Source organism: Adiantum capillus-veneris, chromosome 19 (genome assembly GCF_014529385.1).
Source record: "Adiantum capillus-veneris isolate H3 chromosome 19, ASM1452938v2, whole genome shotgun sequence".
NCBI classification, from domain to species: Eukaryota; Viridiplantae; Streptophyta; class Polypodiopsida; order Polypodiales; family Pteridaceae; genus Adiantum; species Adiantum capillus-veneris.
Window position 1 is genome coordinate 17,878,659 of NC_140949.1, and position 21,135 is coordinate 17,899,793.

The following is a 21,135-nucleotide window of genomic DNA, read 5'->3' on the forward strand; positions in this document are numbered from 1 at the left end:
CTCGAGAACTACAACATCTAGAACATGTGATTTCCCTATCTTGCATCTTACTCTCAAAAGCCATACTTTCATCCAAGGCCATTTATACCTCTTAAAGGTAGGCAGCTCTTAGAGAACAACATACGATCCATCAATCACTTAAGCACAGACTTCCTTGAGAAAGATCGCAAAGAGCATCCATCCTACTTAGTGAAATATTGATGCTATTAAGTATTGTAACCTTTCTTTCATTTGTACAGATGGAGAGCTCTCACCCTTTCTCATTCTCTCTTTGCACAAATGATTTTCTTAAACACTAAATAAAATAATATGATGATAGCCCCCCTATTTAACGCCTCTCTTAACACTTCATTAAACTGATGTCTAAGGAAGCTATATCAAAGTTTAAAGGATAGGAAACATCAACTCAAATTTTGAAGCCAATACAATATGAAAGGAAAGAAAATGAATACTCAACACATAGATACATTTTATAGCTAGTGCATTGAGTTTTGACATTCCCATTCCTTTCTCTCTTTCATCTTCCATCTTCTAAGTTTCTTTCATCCTTCAATCTAAACTTGCTCGATTTGAGATGATTTCTTCACTTTGGATGAATTGGGGTCCCTACTCCAATTGTTCACAATTTCTCCCAAGAGTTATAGAGGTCTACTAAGGCCATATATGGGCCAAAAAGAAATAGACCTTTGGCATGTTTCCCCTGGGATGCATATAATGCTAAACAAGATGTTTTGCACCATGTTGTAGACGATGGAACTACTTTGAGAGAGAGAGAGAGAGAGAGAGAGAGAGAGAGAGAGAGAGAGAGAGAGAGAGAGAGAGAGAGAGTGTGTGTCTTGCTACGCATTGCCATGACATGGATAAAACAATGTGAAAGTTCACTATGGCCTACATAAGGCTATGAGAAGAATTTAGTAATAAAATATTTTTTTGTGAAGAGAAAACAAGAAGTGAAACTAATTTTTCGAAAGATTTTTTATCCCAATCAATATTATGTTTCTTGAAAAATGTGCAATAATAAACTAATTTAGACTACATTATATTCCAAATACATAAAATATAATGTTTCTTGGAAGGATTGTATCAAATTGAGTAAAAAAAAGGTGGAAGAGGACTAGAAAGATTGTGTGTGACCCAATATTCAATGGCCCTCTTCAAAGAGAGAGGTACAGAAATGTCAACACCTCTCACAAAGATTTATAAGAAATATTAAAAAAGAAAGCTTTTTGCCAGTGTGGCACTAATCCACAAGCTTTATCCAATGGTCCACAATTGCACCAAAAATTCAACGCTTTACTAAGGACTCCTTATGTAGTCCAAAAAAGAAAACGTGTTTTACACGGGATCGAATAACCTAGCATTAACACCCCCTTTCTCTTGAAAGACTATGCTTGGAATGCTTAATCCAATGGTCCACAATTGCTCACAAAAACCTTAATCCATTGGTTCAAAATTGTCTTTACTTCATTAGCGTAGGAGGCATTTTCCTATCCCTGGCCTTCGTTAACCCACGTGGCTCCTCCTTTTTTTTTTATAAACCCAGCGATGAAAAGCTCTAAAAAAAACTACGCTGTCAAAAGCTACCAAGTGAATAAAATAAAAAAAGTATTTTTCGTTGCTCTCAACAGCAATTCGATCTTCTCCATAAGCAGTTCGCAGGTTGCCAGAAGCAGCTCCGAGCTTTGTCTACAGGTTTGTCTCTGGCGTTCTTGTTTTTTTTTTCTCTCGCTGTGCCTTAAAAAAAACGCATGCACTGCTTGGTCTCGGTCTCTCTCTCTCTCTCTCTCTCTCTCTCTCTCTCTCTCTCTCTCTCTCTCTCTCTCTCTCTCTCTCTCTCTCTCTCCCCCCCCCCCCCCCCCCCCCCCCAAACAGGACATGAGCTAGAAGAACTGGTCAGTGAGCTTCACAATAGTATAGACGCATATTCAAAGAGCACAATGGTGAGAAGTTCTTGATAGGCTTCTTATCCGGGATGTTGAATTTTCCTATGCAGTGATTGCCAGAATGCATGGCAGTGGCAAGAAAGCACTCTGGTGTAGGCCTCTCTGTTCCATTGAAAAGAATCACACGTTTTGTATCCACAGTAAATCCACTACAGAGAAGAAGCAATATTCACTACACAAGTCAAGCATAGATAGGAAGAGCATGCGTTGTTGCAATGCTTTGGTCTATATGTATGCCAAATGTGGTGCCATTGCGAAAGGATGAAAAGTTTTTGTAGGTGTCCTCTCCAAAATATCGTCACTTAGGTCGCATTGATTTCAAGATATGCTCAATATAGTTGTGGCAAGGAAGCTCTGGACTTTTCCACCAACTCCAAAGGCAAGGCCTCCCTCTAGATGCAATCACTTTTTCTTGCGGTCCTTCTTCACATGGGCAACGAGATTTCATGATGAGATTTGTAGTCAAGGGCTATTGAAGGAAGATGTCCTAATGGCGGTGCTTTGGTCGATACAAATGCAAGAAATGCCCAGCATGACTAGGAAAAATGAAGCTATGGTTGTTCACCTCAAAGATGTGGTCAAAACCTTCACATGGGTGAGACTATTCAGAATGAGATTGCCAGTCAGGGTTTGCTAAATGAAGATGTCGTGTGTAGAAATGCATTGGTTGATATGTATTTCAAATGCAGGTGCCTCACAAAAGAATGAATGGTCTCGATGCACATTCTATTCAGGATCTTATTATTTGGACAGCATTGATTGCAGGATATGCCCCACCATGGATGTGGCAAGGAGGCTCTATGTTTTTTTCACCAGTACCGAAAGGAGGGCGGCCTCTCTCGAAATAAAATCATTTATGTTTCCACCTCCATGCATGTGGGCATACACAAGATAATTATATGTGTAAGATAATTCACTATCAGATTTCTACTTAGGGTCCGTCGTTGCAGAAAAATGTGCTTGATGATGCTTGGTTTGATATGTATGCCAAATGTGGTGCGTCACAAAAAATTCTAATGGGCATCCTCTCTAGAAGGTCGTCATTTTGAATGCGTTGATTGTAGGATATGCCCAACATGGCTTTGGCATCAAGGAAGCTATTTCACCCTGATATGAAGGGAAGACCTTTCTCCATGTGGCCTTTGGCAAAAACTTCAAGTGGACGCAAGATGCTGATATGGGCACCAAAATTCACAATTATATCGTTATTCAGAGGCTACTGAAAAAAGATGTTGTGCTTGGCATTGTCTTGGTCGATATGTATGCCAAATGTAGTGCACTTGAGAAAGCACAAGTGGAATGTTGCCTCTTGTAATGCACTGATTTCAGGATGTGCGCAACAAGAGCAGGGCCAAAGAGCTCTTGACAGGTGATATGTTGTACTTGGCACTTCTTGGCTGATATGAATGGTGCGCTTGGGAAAGCACGAAAAATGCTTGAGATCCTTCCTGTCCAGAATGCCACCTCTTGGAATGCATTGATTGCACGATGTGCGCAACAAGAGGGGAAGCTTTAGGCTATTTTCAGTGGACGAGATGTCGTGCTTGGCAAAAGTGCTTGAGGTGCTTCTTGTCCAGAATAAGCACAAAAAGTGCTTGAGGAGCTTCCTATCCGAAATGTTGCCTCTTGGAATGCACTGATTGCAAGATGTGTGCAACAAGAGCAGGGCCAGAAAGCTCTAGGCTGTTTTCAGCCGGTGCCAAGCAAGTGTATTTCTCCAAATTCAGTCACCTACACTTTCGTCTTGAAGGCTATGCTTACATCTTGAAGCCATGTGGCTCTATGCAAGTGCTCGAGGAGCTTCCTGTCCAGAGTGTGGACTCTTGGAATGCACTGATTGCAAGAATTTCCCCCCCTGTTTGGCACTGTGTTGGTCGATATGTATGCCAAATGTGGTATGCTTGAGAAAGCACAAGTGCCTCGTGTCCAAAATGTCGCCTCTTAGAATGCACTGATTGCGGGATGTGCAACAAGAGCAGGGCCAAAATGCTCTAGGCTATTTTTAGTGGGTGAGATGTCGTGCTTGGTACTGTCTTGGTCGATATGTATGCCTCATATGATGCGCTTGAGAAAGCACAAAAAGTTCTTGAGGTGCTTCCTGTTTGGAATGTCACCTCTTGGAATGCACTAATTGCGGGATGAGCAACAATAGCAGGGCCAGAAAGCTATCACCTGTTTTCAATGGGTGAGATGTCATGCTTAGTGCTGTCTTGGTCGACATGTATGCCAAATGTGGTGCGTTTGAGAAAGCACAAAAAGTACTTGAGGTGCTTCTTGTCTAGAATGTTGCCTCTTGGAATGCACTGATTGCGGGATATGCGCAACAAGAGCAGGGACAGAAAGATATAGGCTATTTTTAGCAAATGCAAATTCAGTCACCTACACTCTCGTCTTGAAGTCTATGCTTACATCTTTTAGGCACGTGGCTCTATACAAGTGCTTGAGGAGCTTTCTGTCCGGAGTGTGGACTCTTGGAATGCACTGATTGCAAGATTTTCCCCACATGACACGGGACAGGGCTAGAAAGCTCTAGTCTGTTTTTGGTAGATGCGAAGCAAGGGCCTCTCTCTATATGCAATCACCTATGCATGCATCTTGTGACTATATGCGAGATGATGATATGGGCACAAAAATTCACAATTATATTGTTGGTCAGAGGCCGTTGAAAAATAGACAAGCAGAGCATGATGAGGAGTTAGAAGGAACGGGTTTTTCTTTTCTAACCGGACTCATTACAAGATATACCCAACCTGGCTCTGGCAAGAAAGCTCTGGGCTGTTTTTACCAGACGTGAAGGAAAGGCCTCTCTCTAACTGTCGAGCCTGGGCCAAAATAATGGCATCCCAGGTGGAATCAGCAGGTTTCTTTAAATTTTAAAAAATTGATTAGATTGAGCAAGATTCACAAAGGACACATGCATGCAAATCAGTTGCCAGATCATTTTGTGATATGAACTTTTGAAGTGCTTCTTTATCTAAGTGGTTATGTTCATCTCTACAGCTCTGAAGATGACTCTGAAGCTCATTAAGGAGCCTTGGGTGATTCAAGCTATTATCAGGGTCAAGGAGTGAAAACGACTCTCCACCACTTCCATCAACTGGCCAGGAAAGCATGCAACACAAGATGCTTGTATGGGCACAAAAATTGAGCCTGATATTGTTATTATGGGCTATTGATGAAAAAAGATGTTGTGTTTGGCAATGCCTTGGTCAATATGTATGCCAGATGTAGTGCACGTTTCACAAGAAGGTTTGTCGAGAATGTTGCCTCTTGGAATGCACTGATTGCAGGATGTGCACAACAAGAGCAGGGCTAGAAAATCTAGGCTGTTTTCAGTGGATGCAAAGCATCGAAATGCAATGGTAGCAAGATACACACAATAGGAGCATGGCCAGAAAGCTCTATGCTGTTTTTAGCTTCCTCTTTGGAGTGTGGACTTGTGGAATGCACCCATTGCAAGATTTGCCATAGGAGAAAGCTCGGGTCTGTGCACATCTTGAAGGCATGTAGCTCTACACAAGATGCTCATATAGCAATAAAAATTCAGCCTGATATTGTTAGTCAGGGGCTGTCGGTGAAAAAGGGTTTCATGCTTGGCAATGCCTTAATCGTATGTAATCCAAAGGTGGTGCACTTGAGAAAGCACAAAAAGTGCTCGAGGAGCTTCCTGTCCGAAATGTTGCCTCTTGGAATGCACTATTGCGGGATCTGCACAACAAGACCAGGGCTAGAAAGCTCTAGGCTGTTTTCAGCGGATGCAAAGCATCGAAATGTATGGGTTGCGGGATACACACATTAGGAGCAGGGCCAAAAAGCTCTAGGTTGTTTTCAGCTTCCTATCCGGAGTGTGGACTCTTGGAATGCAATGTTTAGCAGATGCAATCACCTATGCATGCATCTTGACGGCATATGGCTCTACACAAGATGCTGATATGGGCACAAAAATTCAGGCTAATAATGTAGTCTAGGGCTGTTGTTAAAAAAAGATGTCGTGCTTGGCAATGCCTTTGTCGATATGTATGCCAAATGTGGTGTACTTGAGAAAGCACAAAAAATACTTGAGGAGCTCTCGTCCGAAATGTCCCCTCTTGGAATGCACTGATTGGGGGATACGCACAACAAGAGCAGGGATAAAAAGCTCTAGGTTGTTTTTAGTGAATGCAAAGCAAGTATATCTCTCCAAATTTAGTCACCTATACTTTCATCTTGATGGTTTCTCACTAGGCGAAAGATCTTGGAGTACTCTTATAAAAGTTTGATACCCAACTCGATCTTATTAAGAAAGCTATGAACTCTTTCTTTGATGTAACACAAGGGCAGCTCATCAACATTGTTCATTGAGTCATTTCTTGGAGAGTATTGATTGATCATTGCAGTACATGCAAGTGTTCAGAGGAAGGATTTGTACCAAGTCAGGAGGATAAACAATGAGCTCCTCAACAACGGGTTACTTAAAAAAGACATAGATTTAAGAAGCACATTAGTGAGTATGTATGCCAAATATGGTACCCTCACGAAAGCACAAGTTCGTTCTCAATGGGCTTCTTGAATTTCATGGCTTATATGCCCAACACAGTTGTGGAAAAGACGCACAACAGATGCGAAGGGAAGGTCTGTTTCCATATGAAAAATGACATGCTTGGTGACACTTTGGTTTATTCTCTCTAGACTTTTATCACTTGGAATGTATTGACCACATGATATGTCCAACATGGCTATGGCAAGGAAGCTCTAAGTGGTTTTAACCAAATGTAAAGGGAAGACCTTTCTCCTAACTCAATCACCTATGCTTGCACCATGAAGGCCTATGGCCTAATGCAAGACACTCACATGTGGGAGAGAATTTATGACAAGACAAAGACATGCAGACTCTTTGTGAGACAAATGGTGGGATCCACTACTCTTTAAGGACTCGCGTATGTCTGAAAATTGTAGTCTAAGGTAGGGTGCATTGGTGCCACCGAAATAGAGGGCACATTGCTTGAAGGACTTTCTATCCTCCGACTGTTCCATTGGAACGCATTGATGGAGAAGGATGTCATTCTTGTTGAATCTTTGCTCGCTATGTATACCAAATGCGGTTCCCTCACAAAAGCACAAAAATTGCATGATGGGCATCTCCGTGATACTGTCTCCTGGAGCGCGTTGATTTCAAGATATGTCCAACATGGCTATGGAAAGGAAGCTCTAGGTTGTTTTTACTAATTGTGAAGGGAAGGCCTTTCTCTAAATGCAACCTTGATGTCATCATCTGATCATCCTTCAGTTTGGTCAGCTCTTTGAAAGCTTGTGGTCTTACACAAGACCTTCACATAGATGAGAATCCACAGTGAGATTGCAAGATATACCAATGTGAGCATGCAGAAAGCATATGTGTAAGCTTATTCACAAAGATTTAGCCAATATCATCGTGTTGGTTAGAACAATCGACAAATGAATGTTGAAACAGAAGGTATGTAAAATACTCTATTCTTTACTCATTACTAAGAACGCTGTGAAATGAACGCACTAAAAATTGCACGCTGCCGTGGGAATGGCACGTTCCCTCGTATTATAAAAATTGGGGAGGATTGTGCAAACTTCCCCATGCAAGGAGACTTGCATGTTTTCCTTTTTTCCCAAACATAAAAAGCGGACAACATCTAAACATGAATATATTTTAAACGACTCATATCATCTATTTATAAAAATTATAACATTTGCATGGTTCTTTTGCGACCAAAATTGGGGTTTTCGTATTGTATTAAAGAAGGTATCAATCAAAAAACAAGGAAACATGCTGTGCTAAAAAGTAACAAGCTCTTTCTTTCTTCCACTTTCTTCTTCAAGGACATATTCTCTTGTTGAATCTTCATATTACAACCACACTTATACAAATGACAACAATGCGTACAATAGGGCGAGATTGAATCAAAAAATTAATACAATAACTAAGGACAAATTTAGACATATCAAAGTTGGGACATGTAGATCATGGCATTGTGAACACTGGACCATGTCAACTTGAGGTAACAAGATCTGTGGAAAACAAAGCACAAACACTCTCTCTCTCTCTCTCAAGCTCCTCTTCTAGGTTCTTGTTTTCTCTTGCTCTTGGACTCACTTCAATCCAATACAAATGCGGCTAACGACGCACTCTAGTTTATTACGGGACTTTTTTTTTTTTGACTGATTTTGGAAGGGTGAGGAGCTGTGTAGGGGTGAAAGCCGCCTCGTGGCCTGCTTTCCGTGAGTCACAGAGGTAGCGATCGCGATGGTAAGGGACAGGGTTTGGCCCTTTGAGCTGAGATTCGCTATCGCAGGCTCATACGTTTTCTCGCAATTTGGTTTCCTCGCTTGATCCTGTGTTGTTGCTTTGCAAGTCTTCTGAAGCAGCGGACAAGGTTGCAACTCAACATGACAATGAAGAAAAGGATGCCCAAATGGACAACCAGGAGAATTCTGAGGATGCGGTCGAGGTTCCTAAAATTGTAGAAGAACAGACCATACATGAGTCTGTAAGTGTCCACATTCACGTACAGAGACCTTGTGCGGCACAACTCAATCTTATGAGCTTCAGCATTTTCATGAATTGAATTGCATTGATGCATAGGATGTTGTAGACACCACTGAGGCAAATGAAGAGTCTGGGGGAGATGAGAAACCTGCTGAGGAAGGAGAGGAGACAGCAGCAGAAGAAGAACAAGAAGAAGAGAAGCCACGCAAGTTGACTGTAAGCGGTCTGTCCTATGGCTTCCTGCAATTTTACTGAAATGTGTTCTTTCTGATTGTTGCATGCATCTTTTCAGCTTGATGATATAAAGACTGCACCAATGGATTTTCGCTTTCCTACCACAAACCAAGCAAGACATTGCTTCACACGCTATGTGGAGTATCACAAGTAAGTGATTAGCATTTGATGAGTGCCATAATGTTTTCCTGTATGCATCCAAACGATATTACACTTGACCTGTGTTGTTTGTGGATATTTCTATCAATAGCTTGAATTTTGTAGGTGAAGAGAAAGATGTCAAAACCTAGAAAGAGCATCTCAAACCTAGCAGATTTTTGCACCTGGCTTTTCACGCTTGTCCACCTCTTTTGTTGAAGTTAGAAGGTTGATTTTGTTTTGAGCATTAGCCTACATTAAGCCTGGAAAGTGGATTTATAATTGGCTCTATTTTGAGCCATGTTGTGCTTTCTTTGGGCTCAAAGTTATGTGGCAAGATGTACTTTCGTGCCTATACATTTGTTTTGCTTGGATTTAGAGGATTGATTCTAGTTTTGTCATTAGAAGACCAAGGATATATGATTGATCGATTTTGAGTATTAGAAGACAGAGTGCTTAAAGCAGCCAGTATCAAGTCTATTTTTTATTATATCTAATGCTTTTAGGGCCTGGGGCCTTTAAATATAAGCCTCGGGGGTCATCTCTGGCATTCTAGCATGTGCAGAAGTAGAGAAGGAGCTCCCCGGCAATTGTACCTTTGTCTTAGCAATACAAAAGAAATACCGATAGGAAATCGCCTACACTTGGTCAAAGATTTTCAGCTGGGAGAAAAGCACCGCGAATTAGATCATGCTGCATTGTGGTTGATTCTTGACATATGTCATCAGATGTGGCACCACGTGCCAACTGAAAAGACAAAACTGGAACAGACTTAGCACTTCAACACAATTGAACACACACACACACACACACACAGAGAGAGAGAGAGAGAGAGAGAGAGAGAGAGAGAGAGAGAGAGAGAGAGAGAGAGAGAGAGAGAGAGAGAGAGAGAGAGAGAGAGACGTGGAGGGACGGAGTTCCACTCCTAGAAGCACTGGCCCCAAACCTTGGCACCACATGTATCATTGCTTTAATGTGCTCCTTGCTGAGGATATGGCCATATGACTATGCGCCGTGCTTTGGTAGACAACCAGCTCATTGTTGGAGAAGCTTGAGTGGTAGTTGCTGATTTTGAATGCTTGTGTGGCAGATCGAGAGGGTCAATAACACATATTAATTGGGCCAGATGGGAGAGTGGTCGAGCAGCCTCTTTACATAGTTGGTTTGAGCGTTGGTTGATGTAGAGATCAAGGTTTTGCTACACGTTTCCGGGAGATTGATGTTGCTGTTCCTTTTGACTAGCAAGACAGCATGGGGGGACAAGCTTTTCTTCCCTCTCGTTGGGGTGGTGGGCTTTCTTTCACCCTTCCTGTAACAAGCTTGGACACTCCGAGCGAGAAATCAATAGCAACACAGGAAAAGAAGCTTCAAAATCACTGATTTTTAGGGGGGAGAGAGAGAGAGAGAGAGAGAGAGAGAGAGAGAGAGAGAGAGAGAGAGAGAGAGAGAGAGAGAGAGAGAGAGAGAGAGAGAGAGAGAGAGAGAGTGTTGACGCGGCCTAGCGGAGTTCCGTGCCCAGAGGTATTGGCCCCAAACTCTGGTGTCCCTTTCGGTATTTCTTTATCATTAATCATTGCAAAGTACAACTCCCGATGGACCTCTGCTCTCAGACTCTGCGTCCAGATGCTTTGCAAAGTGAGGCCCCAAGGGCTCTTATAAATAGTACAAGGTGTCACAAATTGATGACGTGGCAGTGCAACCCTTACACACACGGAAAAGTGATGACGTGGCTGATTGTACAGACGCCCGAAAAATGCGTTGTGGGTGGCAGGTTGACTGTACGGAAATCCGTGAAACGAGTTGACAGTTGCTGACGTGGCAAAACTGTATGGAAATCCGCGAAACGCATTGACAAGCGTTGACGTGGTAGAATTGTATGGAAATCCATAAATTGCGCTGACTACTTTTTGGGCAGTTTTTGGAGCCAGAAGCTTTTGGGACTAAGTTGCTTCTGAGTTTTGAAGCTTTTGGTGCTCTGCTTTTGGCATCCCTTGTAAGAATAAAAGAGCCTCACTTCTCAGAGCATCTGGACGCAGAGTTTGAGAGCGGAGGACCCTGCGGGAGTTGTAACTTTGATCAAGCATTAATATGAAAGAAATACCCAGTCTTTGGGGCCAATCTCTTTGGGCACGGAACTATGCCGGGCCGTGTCGACCAAATTGAATTGTGATTTTAAAGTTGTGAAGTATTTTAAGTGATTCTCTCTCGTATCGCGATAGATTCTAGACTTGGGGTGCCCAAGTGTGTTACAGTGGTATCAGAGCATCAAAGGTGTGCTTTTCTCAAAGCATACAGGTCCTATCAAAGAGAGGTCAAGGCACTTTGGGCACTTTTGGACACTTCTGGAAACTGTTATTGAAGAATTTAAAGAATTATCAGGTCCCGACGGGTCCTAACCTCGGACTTATTAGTCACTCCCACCCTTCGTACATCGCACATCGGGCGCGCTCCCATCTTCATCGCTCTGTTTTACAGGGCACAAAGCTATAAAGAATCCCACTTTACATATGGATTCCGAAAAGAATCATTCAACCTCTTCCGGAAAATTTAAGCAACTTAGCAGAAAACGAGTACGGGCCACCTCGGCCTACACAGTATGAACTCTTGGAGATGCAACGTTGATAGCAGGTTGATGAATGCACAAAGTAGATGCTTCAGTTTGCTAAGGATCCCCAATTTGCAAAATTTTTGACCCAACAGTCGATGGCTAAAGTGCATACTCAGTGGCAGAAAGCCACCGAGCCACCAATCAAACCGGCAATCAAGAAGCCTCCTACTCCGAGAATGTTTACTGAAGAAGAACTCCATGATGCAGTCTAGGCCCAAATCCGCTTTTGGATACGAAGAAGCCATGGGAAAAGCAACCTGGTTACTTGGGTCAAAAATCCACTTTTGAAAACGCCAGAAATCAGAAGAAGTATGTATGTTTCAAAGGATTGCCCAGTTCGTCCTCATCTTCTGACAGCTCGGATAACTCATCTTCTTCTGACTTGAGTGATGAGGACAGAAAGGGCAAGAAACGATGGAAAGACCATATGTTTTATGCAAAAAGAGAGCACTTTTACATAGCCAATCAATATGATTTCCTCGACGACAAGGGCAAAAAGCCCAAAGAATTCAAAGAGGGAGGACATGCAGTAAAGTTTGAGCACTTTTAGGGTTTCGAAGTGCTCCCAAGGCTTTAGCCTTTGTCCAACAGTTTGACATAGCATTTTTTGGAGGCCGCTATACAGAGCACTCCAAGATCAGACGGGCCGCATCCTTTTTGAAAGGCCATGCACGAACATGGTGGTCCACTCTCTTGTTAAGGAAACAAGCGTCAACAAAGTAGTTGAAATTTAAGAAACTCTTTATTTCTTCATGGCTCATACAAGAATACGAACGACATGTGATTACTGATTGGAACCATATTCGGATGATCAAGACATAATTTTTGGATTCTCACTGTGAAAGATTTTGGGAAACCTGTTTCATCCTTTAAGAAGATCAGTTTTAAGGTGTCACGTGACACATCTAACCCTATGTGTACGCGGACAAGCTACTTCATGACAAGGGTTCAGTCCAGTTCAGTCAGTCTAGAATAGGAAGTGATCTGGCACTTTTGTGAGTCTGTTCGCAGACCGTGCATGTCCAGACACTTAGAGTAGATGCATATCCTCTGGTTGCACACAACATGATCATCAGATCTCCATCAGAATCCATCAGGAGCATTTTTACAGTGCATAGACCTATTTTCCCTATTTTAGCCAATTTTCACTTATTTTTTTTAAGTGACTTTTGTTGGGAACTAAGTAGGGCAAATTTGATAAGCAAGTACATAAGCAACCTAGTGCTAGCACTTTTTGGCAGAAGAGGCAACAGGAACTTTGCGTGCAACAGGCACCTTCTCAGCAGGACCCCCCAAGATGCCCTAGCGTTTTTGCATCACAGCAAAGAAGCTAGCGTTTTTGGATCAAGACCAACCTTGGCGTTTTTGTACAAGAGATCAGCCCTAACTACAGCAATACAGCAGGAACCTTAGCGTATTTGCATTAGAAAACAATTTTCAGCCCTAGCGTTTTTGGTTTGCAGATCAGCCTCGGCGTTTTGCAGATTCACTGCGATGAAACACCAAGAAGCACTAGTGTTTTCAGTTTTCAGCAGTCAGACACCGCAGTAGAAGTTCCAAACCTCGCAGATCTTACCTTCCCGCAGCAGATCCTCGCCGCACGGTCAGATCCGTTAAAGTTTGTAGATTCAGTTCGGAAAACGCAGATTTCAGCATCTGTGTTTTCAGCGCGTCGTCGTTGCATCGTCGTCATCGCCGTCGTCACCGACATAGAGCCAGAATTCAGCAGATAAAGATTTGCAGATTTCAGCCTTTAGCATTTTCCTGAATTCAACCCGTCTCATCGTCGTCCTCATCGTTGTCGACATTGTCGATAAGTCCAAGCATTGTAGAGATTTGTGCAATCAATAGTAGACCAACTCTCGCCATAGAGAGTGGGGCCTTCAGAGGAGGGTTTTGACAACATTCTGGTGTCGTATTCTTCTCTCTCTATCTCTCAGTCTCAGCACCTTCATTTATAGTGTTCACCACTTTGTTTGTGTCCATTGCACTCTCACTAAAGGAACGGAAGGCTCTCCCTTCCATAAGTAAAAGGAACCTTGAGCACAGTTCGGAGCACTCATCTTGAGCAAAGTTCAACATTCACTTCCACTGCACCTTACATAGGTATTAGAGCTTTGACAGTGTTCTGTATCACTCAAAGAAAGAACCACAAGAACCACATAGTTTCTTTTTGCTTGTTGCGGTCGCACGTAGCCGAAGTCCACTTGGGCGTGTCGATTCCTAATGGTGTTTTTGAAGAGTGACAGGAAACCCAAGAAAGAAGGGCTTGTCCAGCCTAACCTTATGCTTCTTTTCACTCATTGAGAGCTGACCGTGCACTTAGCGGCCGGCCAATCAACGTGAGGTGGGAAAAAGCAACCTTGGTGTGAGCGCAAGGCCGCCAAGGGGTGCGCCCACGGAAAAGAGAAGAACTCGGGTGAAGAGAAGATACTTCTCTAACACAGATTGCAAGCGAAAGAAGAACCTCAAGACCCTCAAGAACCTGAAGAACCTCAAGACTCCAGAACCTCAAGAACCCAAGACCCACAAGAACCCAAGTTCCTCGTGAACTTAAGAAACTAAAGATCTCAGTGTATGGTCATCACCCGAAGCGGAATGGATACTTTGCATGAAGGTGATGAGCATGAAGAAGGCGAGAAGAATTTTCCCCACCAGGAGGTTTTTCTAATCCTCCCCCTTCCCCATCTACGCCACGGTTTGCACTAAATCCTATGGAGGCTTTGGTCAAGTCGATGATGGACATGTGTCACGTGACACATCCCAACCCTATGTGTCCGTGGACAAGCTACACCATACCAGGGTTCCCGTCAATCAAGTCAGTTTAGATTAGCAGTGATCTGGCACTTTTGTGAGTCTATTCGTAGACCGTGCATGCCCAGTCACTTAGCATAGATGCATATCCTCCGGTTGCACACAGCATGATCATCGGAATTCCCATCAGAATCTATTAGCATCAGTTAGGGGAATTTTCTAGTGCATTTAGCCTATTTTCCTATTTATTGGGATTTTCACTTATTATTTTTAACTGACTTTCCTACAAAAGTAGGTAGGGCAATTTTGCTAAGTTAATATATAAGCAAACCAAAGTTCACACTTTCTGGCAGAAGAGGCAGCAGGAGCACCTTGCTCAATAGGCAACTTGGCGACAGAAGGACCAATTTCAGCCCTTGGCGTTTTTGGATTTCAGCAGCAAATTAAGACCGGCATTATTCACCTAAAGTGTAGTAGATTCAGCCTGTAAAGACCATCAGTTTTCAGCCCTAAGAAACCTCATTTTTCAGCCAAGAAAACGCATCCAAAACAGCCATTTTCAGCCACCGAAACAGTCCTGAAATTCAGCAATTAGAAGATCTCAGATCTCAGATTTCAGTCGTCGTCGTCATCGGCATAGACCAAGTTGCATAGTCCATTGCATACGCATTGTACACCTTTGTGCAATCAAAGAATAGACCACTCTCGTCGACGAGAGTGGGGCCTTCGGAGGAGGGTTTTACAACCTCTCGGGTGTCGTATCTCTTCTCTCTCCTTCTCTCAGTTTCATTCACTTGCACGCACAATATCCACTCACTTTGTTCGTGACCACAGCACTCTACAAGACGGAAAGCTCTCTTTTTCCCTAAGAACTAAAAGGAACCTTGAGCAATAAGGATCACTAATCTTGAGAAAATACAACATTCATTCCGTTGCACCTAACATTGGTATCAGAGCTTTGGAAGTGTTCTGCATTACTCAAGGAAAGAACCACAAGAACCACAAGAATTTTTTTTCTTGTTGTGATCGCACGAACCCAAGTTTACTTGGGCGTGGCGATTCCTAATCGTGTTTTGTTGAAGAGTGATAGGAATCCCAAGAAAGAAGGGCTTGTCTAGCCTCCCCTTGTGTCTCTTTTCACTCATTGAGAGCGGACCGTGCACTTAGTGGCCGGCCAATCGACGTGAGGTGGGAAAAAGCAACCTTGGTGTGAGCGCAAGGCCGCCAAGGGGTGCGTCCACAGAAAAGGGTAGAACTCGGGTGAAGAGAAGATCCTTCTCCAACGCGATTTGCAAGTGAAAGAACACCTCAAGAACCCTAGATTCTCACGAATCAAGGACCTCAAGAACCTCAAGAACCCAAGTTCCTCGTGAACTTAAGAACCCAAGACCCCCAAGAACCCACAAGAACCCACGACTTCAGAATGGCCATCACTCGCAGCAGAATGGATACTTCGCTTGGAGGTGATGAGCATGAGAGAGGTGAAGAAGAATTTTCCACACCAGGAGGTTTTTCCGACCCTCCCCCTTCACCATCTATAACAAAGATTGCACTAACTCCTATGGAGGAGTTGGAACAAGAAAGAGAAGCAGACAGAAAAGCCTACGAAGAAGACATGGCAGCCATCGAGCGTAAGTACCAAGAAAGAATGGCAGCCATAGCGCGCGAGAGCAAAGCAAGACAAGCAGATTTTGATCGCGAGATCAGAGCACAAAAAGAAAAGAGCGACCAACACATGAAAGAGTTCTTGCGACTCTTTTCTATTGTGTAGGCGCAGTTCGCACAAGATCAGGAAAAGGAGACTCTCTCAGTCTCTACTTCTCCAAAGCATGAAACACAGGATTTGCATGATTGTGTGAAGCATGATGATGATTTGATTGACAATGACTTGCATGATGTTTTGATTGACAATGATAAGCCCAATGATTTGCACTATGAGAAGCATGATGAATTGGATGCCAATGATAAGCATGATGATTTGAATGATAAAGACAAGCATGATGATTTGCATGATGATCAAGATATGATTTCTCACAAGCATGATGAGTTGCATGAAGATGATGTGATTGTTCACAAGGATGATGTGTTAGTTGATGCTTTTTCTAGCGAAGCTAACCTCGTTGTAGATTCGATCAATCACGAAAAAGCGATCTTGGCTTTCGAGTCGAGGTCCAAAGAACCCCCACAGGACGATTCGATCATTCAAGACGAACCGATCTTGGCTCTCGAGCCTTGGTCCAAAGAACCATCACAGGAAGTATTATGTGTTCGCATGATTGGTACGCACGCATTGTTCGAGTGTTTCATTCGTGAAGGTTTCCTGTATTTTAGTCAGCATCGTTATGTGATCCCTTTTCCTAGGCATGACATATTGTATGTTGAGCACGTTTCTCTCATGGATGAGCACGAATGTATACGGATTGTTCATGAAAAGTTGAAAAGTTTGTATGTAAGGAAGTCACATTCCATGTTTCTTCCATGACAGTTTCCGAAAGAGCACATGATAGTATGAGCACCAAGCATGGGTATTTCCATTGTGATTTGCCACAGTTGATTGATTTCGATCAAACAAAAAAGATTCGATCGCATTGTTTGCATGTGTTTGATGAACGGGTTGTAACTCCGCTTCTATGTTCATCTACATTGTATACATAGTCTTTAGAGAAGAAAAGATTTTTTTCCTTCACTTTACATGGAATGGGTATGTTCATGGTTTTGTGTTGGAGATGGTTTCAGGAATTTTTAGCCATGGAGATTCTTGAAGACGAAAGAAGCAGGACTCTACACGAAGTTGACGCAAGAAAGGAGATTCAGAAGACTTTGTCTCGCTTTCGGCGCGGCCCAAAGAAGCAAGCGTTGTAGACTTTTATGAAGTTCAAGTACCGCACGACCCACACAGCAGAGTGGGCCAACGAAGAGTCCCTTCCAGGATTCCGGATGCTGTCGGCGATCTCCCTCGACGCCATACAGTTCGGTACCAGTACCTCACTTTGAAAAGAAGGGATGTCACGTGACACATCCCAACCCTATGTGTCGGTGGACAAGCTACACCATAGCAGGGTTCCCGTCAGTCAAGTCAGTTTAGATTAACAGTGATCTGGCACTTTTGTGAGTCTATTCGTAGACCGTGCATGCCCAGCCACTTAGCATAGATGCATATCCTCCGGTTGCACATAGCATGATCATCAGAATTCCCATCAGAATCCATTAGCATCAGTTAGGGGAATTTTCCAGTGCATTTAGCCTATTTTCCTATTTATTGGGATTTTCACTAATTATTTTTAAGTGACTTTCTAGGTAGGGCAATTTTGCTAAGTTAATATATAAGCAAACCAAAGTTCACACTTTTTGGCAGAAGAGGCAGCAGGAGCACCTTGCTCAACAGGCAACTTCTCAGCAAGACCAACCCCCGCGACTACTCTTGCGTTTTCTCCACAAAAGACCTAGCGTTTTTGCATCAGATCAGCTTTGGCGATTTGTGCACAGCAGATCAGCCCCGGCATCATCATGACATAGCAGATCAGCCTAGCGTTTTTGCATTTGCAGAACCCCGGCGACAGAAGGACCAATTTCAGTCCTTGGCGTTTTTGGATTTCAGCAGCAAATTAAGACCGGCATTATTCACCTAAAGTGTAGCAGATTCAGCCCGTAAAGACCATCAGTTTTCAGCCCTAAGAAACCTCATTTTTCAGCCAAGAAAACGCATCCCAAACAGCCATTTTCAGCCACCGAAACAGTCTCGAAATTCAGCAATTAGAAGATCTCAAATTTCAGTCGTCGTCGTCGTCACCGTCGTCGTCATCGGCATAGACCAAGTTGCATAGTCCATTGCATACGCATTGTACACCTTTGTGCAATCAAAGAATAGACCACTCTCGCCGACGAGAGTGGGGCCTTCGGAGGAGGGTTTTACAACCTCTCGGGTGTCGTATCTCTTCTCTCTCCTTCTCTCAGTCTCATTCACTTGCACGCACAATATCCACTCACTTTGTTCGTGACCACATCACTCTACAAGACGGAAAGCTCTCTTTTTCTATAAGAACTAAAAGGAACCTTGAGCAATAAGGATCACTAATCTTGAGAAAATACAACATTCATTCCGCTGCATCCTAACAACATGATGACACAACAACAAGAAGTGAATCGCGTTGCGATGGCACAACAAGAAGTGCAGTGCGTTACCTTGGAGCGTGAGCGCCAAGAATGACGGGCATTCTTAGAGGAACGGATGATTCGCGAGCGTGAACAAGCGCGCCTGGCGGACAAGGAACGAAAAGAAAGAAAAGCAGAAAGAAAGGCAGCTTTGGAGCGCGAGCTCGATGAAGCGGCCGAAGAAAGACGAGTGGCCTTTGAGGCAGAGTGTGAGGTATAGAGAGACCTACGCATGCAAGAGTTGGTCCGACAAGTTCTCACCTCGAAACCCGAGCTGACCAAAGATGTTGGTGGTTCATCAAGTGCCGCAAGCCGAGATTCGGACTCTAACAACCCAGTCACAGAGAAGTTGACTTTCAGTAAGTATGATGGTAAGATGGATGCTACGATTATTCATTCTTGGTTGCATCAATTTAATGCTTATTTTGCGACAACTAAGAAGTCAGGGAATAGCAAGGTTTTGACGGTAGCTATGTACCTTGCCGGTGATGCCATTAATTGGTACCATGCATGGCAAGAGGCACAGTTGACCGCGCACCTAGAGGAAGCCGAGGATGGCGCGTCCCTTTCTTTCAATTGGGCCGATTTCCAAGACAAGCTCAAGGCACGGTTTATGCCCCCACAGTACCTGGCACGGTTGAAAGATGATTGGCGCAATATCAAGCAAAATGGTATGCCAGTTATGTTTTTCTCTAATCGTGTTTTGTAGCTCGGCATCCAATTACGCAAATTGGATGATAAGTGCAAGGAGGCTTTCATTTTCGGGTTGGACGACTATATTAGGTTTGATGTCGAAGTCCTTGACCCAATTGATCTCAACAAGGCGGTAGCGATTGCTCTCGCATAGGAGATGAAGCACAACAAGGGAAAGCCTAAGGAAAACAAGACTTCCACAAGTACTTCTCAGAATCCTCAGAATGGTAAGAACGGTAAGAATGATAAGAACAGTAACTCTTCTAACCAATCTTCCAATAGTCTCTCAGAAAAGAACTCTCCAAATGAACCTAAGGGTAAAGCTAACACATTGCTAAACCTAAGCTCACTCCAGATGAAAAGGCAGAGATACATCACGTCGGAAGAACAAAGCATTTATTCTAAGGAAGGTCGTCGTTTTCATTGTCACATCAAGGGTCACATGAAAAGAACATGTCCTAAGCTTGAATCTAATGAAACTAAAGAACCCACAGAACCCACTTCCTTTGTCAATGCAATAAATGAGAACACGAGTGTGACCCAAGTCTCTCATGATCCTCCCATTGATGAGTCTCTCATTGAGTGTTATGGTCATGTGAAGGGTCAGCGTTTTGTTATATTGTTTGACCCAGGCAGTATACATGATTTGATTAGTGACTCTTGTCGAAAGAGCCCGCTTGGAGGTCCGAGGTTTGCAAGACATCTCCTTTCAAGGTGTCAGGCTTCTCTCCCGATATGGACTCTCTCATCACGCAAGAATGCCTTGACGTTTTGTTCATTGTTCAACAAGTGTCTTTCCGCAAAAATTTGTAGTTTCTACTCTTTCAGGATGTGATATGCTTTTGGGCATTCGATGGTTTTGTGAGCATAACTATCTCATTGATTGGGCGGAAAATACATCCATTTTCAATGCCAAAAGTGACTCTCCCCTTGTCATTCGTGGAGAGCAAGTTGTTCATTCTTCATCTCTCATTTCTAATGTGCAGGCGAAGATTGGAAAGAATCCGGAAAAGGAGACTCTCTCAGTCTCTTTTTTTCCAGAGCATGACACACATGATTTGCATGATAATGATAAGCATGATGATTTGCATGATCAAGATGTGATTATTCACGAGCATGATGATTTGCATGATCAAGATGTGATTACTCACAAGCATGATGATTTGCATGATAAAGATGTGATTGTTCACAAGGATGATGGTTTATTTGATGCTTTTTCTAGCGAAGCTAACCTCGTTGCAGATTCGATCAATTACGAAGACCGGATCTTGGCTCTCGAGACGAGGTTTAAAGAACCCTCACAGGAAGTATTATGTGTACAATGATGAGTCAACACGCATTGTTCGAGTGTTTCATTCGTGATGCTTTCCTGTATTTTAGTCACCGTCCTTATGTGATCCCTTTTCATAGGCATGACATATTGTACGTTGAGCACGATTCACTCATGAATGAGCACAGATGTATGCGGAACTCTCATGAAAAGATGAAATGTTTGCATTCAAGGAATTCACATTCTATGTCTCTTCCTTGGCATGACACAGTATCCGAAAGAGCACAAGAAGGATTGAGCATCAAGCATGGGCATTTCCATTGTGATTTGCCACAATTGATTGTTTTAGATCAGAAAGTCAAGATTCGACCCCATTGTCTGCGTGTGTTTGATGAACGGTTTGGCACTCCGTCACTTTGTTCATCTACATTGCATGCACAATCTTTTAGGAAGACTAGAATTTTTCCAGTCACTTCATATGGAATGTGGTTTCAGGAATTTTCAGCCTTGGAGATTCTTGAAGACAATAGACGCATGACTATAGACGAAGTTGAAGCATTGAAGGAGCCACAGAAAACTGTGTCGCTTTCGGCGCGGCCCAAAGAAGCAAGCGTTGCAGACCTTTATGAAGTTCAAGTATTGCACGACCCACACATCAAAGTGGGCTGGCGAAGAGTCCTTTCCAGGATTCCAGACGCTGTTGACGATCTCCCTCGACGCCATACAGTTCGGTACCAGTACCTCACTTTGAAAAGGAGGGGATGTCACGTGACACATCTAACCCTATGTATACGTGGACAAGCTACTTCATGACAAGGATTCAATCCAGTTCAGTCAGTCTAGAATA

At 43.2% G+C, this 21,135-nt stretch overlaps 1 protein-coding gene across 1 annotated transcript in view; it reads left to right on the plus strand.

Moving 5' to 3' along the window:
* Positions 1–8,045: 8,045 nt before the first annotated feature.
* LOC147433638 (uncharacterized) overlaps positions 8,046–21,135 on the plus strand; it is a 40,213-nt gene continuing 27,123 nt past the window's right edge. Inside the window, exons 1-4 of the mRNA XM_086490295.1 lie at positions 8,046–8,199; positions 8,306–8,440; positions 8,536–8,655; positions 8,732–8,823. Coding sequence (XP_086346421.1) covers positions 8,197–8,199; positions 8,306–8,440; positions 8,536–8,655; positions 8,732–8,823 — 350 coding nt within the window. The 5' untranslated portion in view covers positions 8,046–8,196. The remainder of the gene's footprint in view (positions 8,200–8,305; positions 8,441–8,535; positions 8,656–8,731; positions 8,824–21,135) is intronic.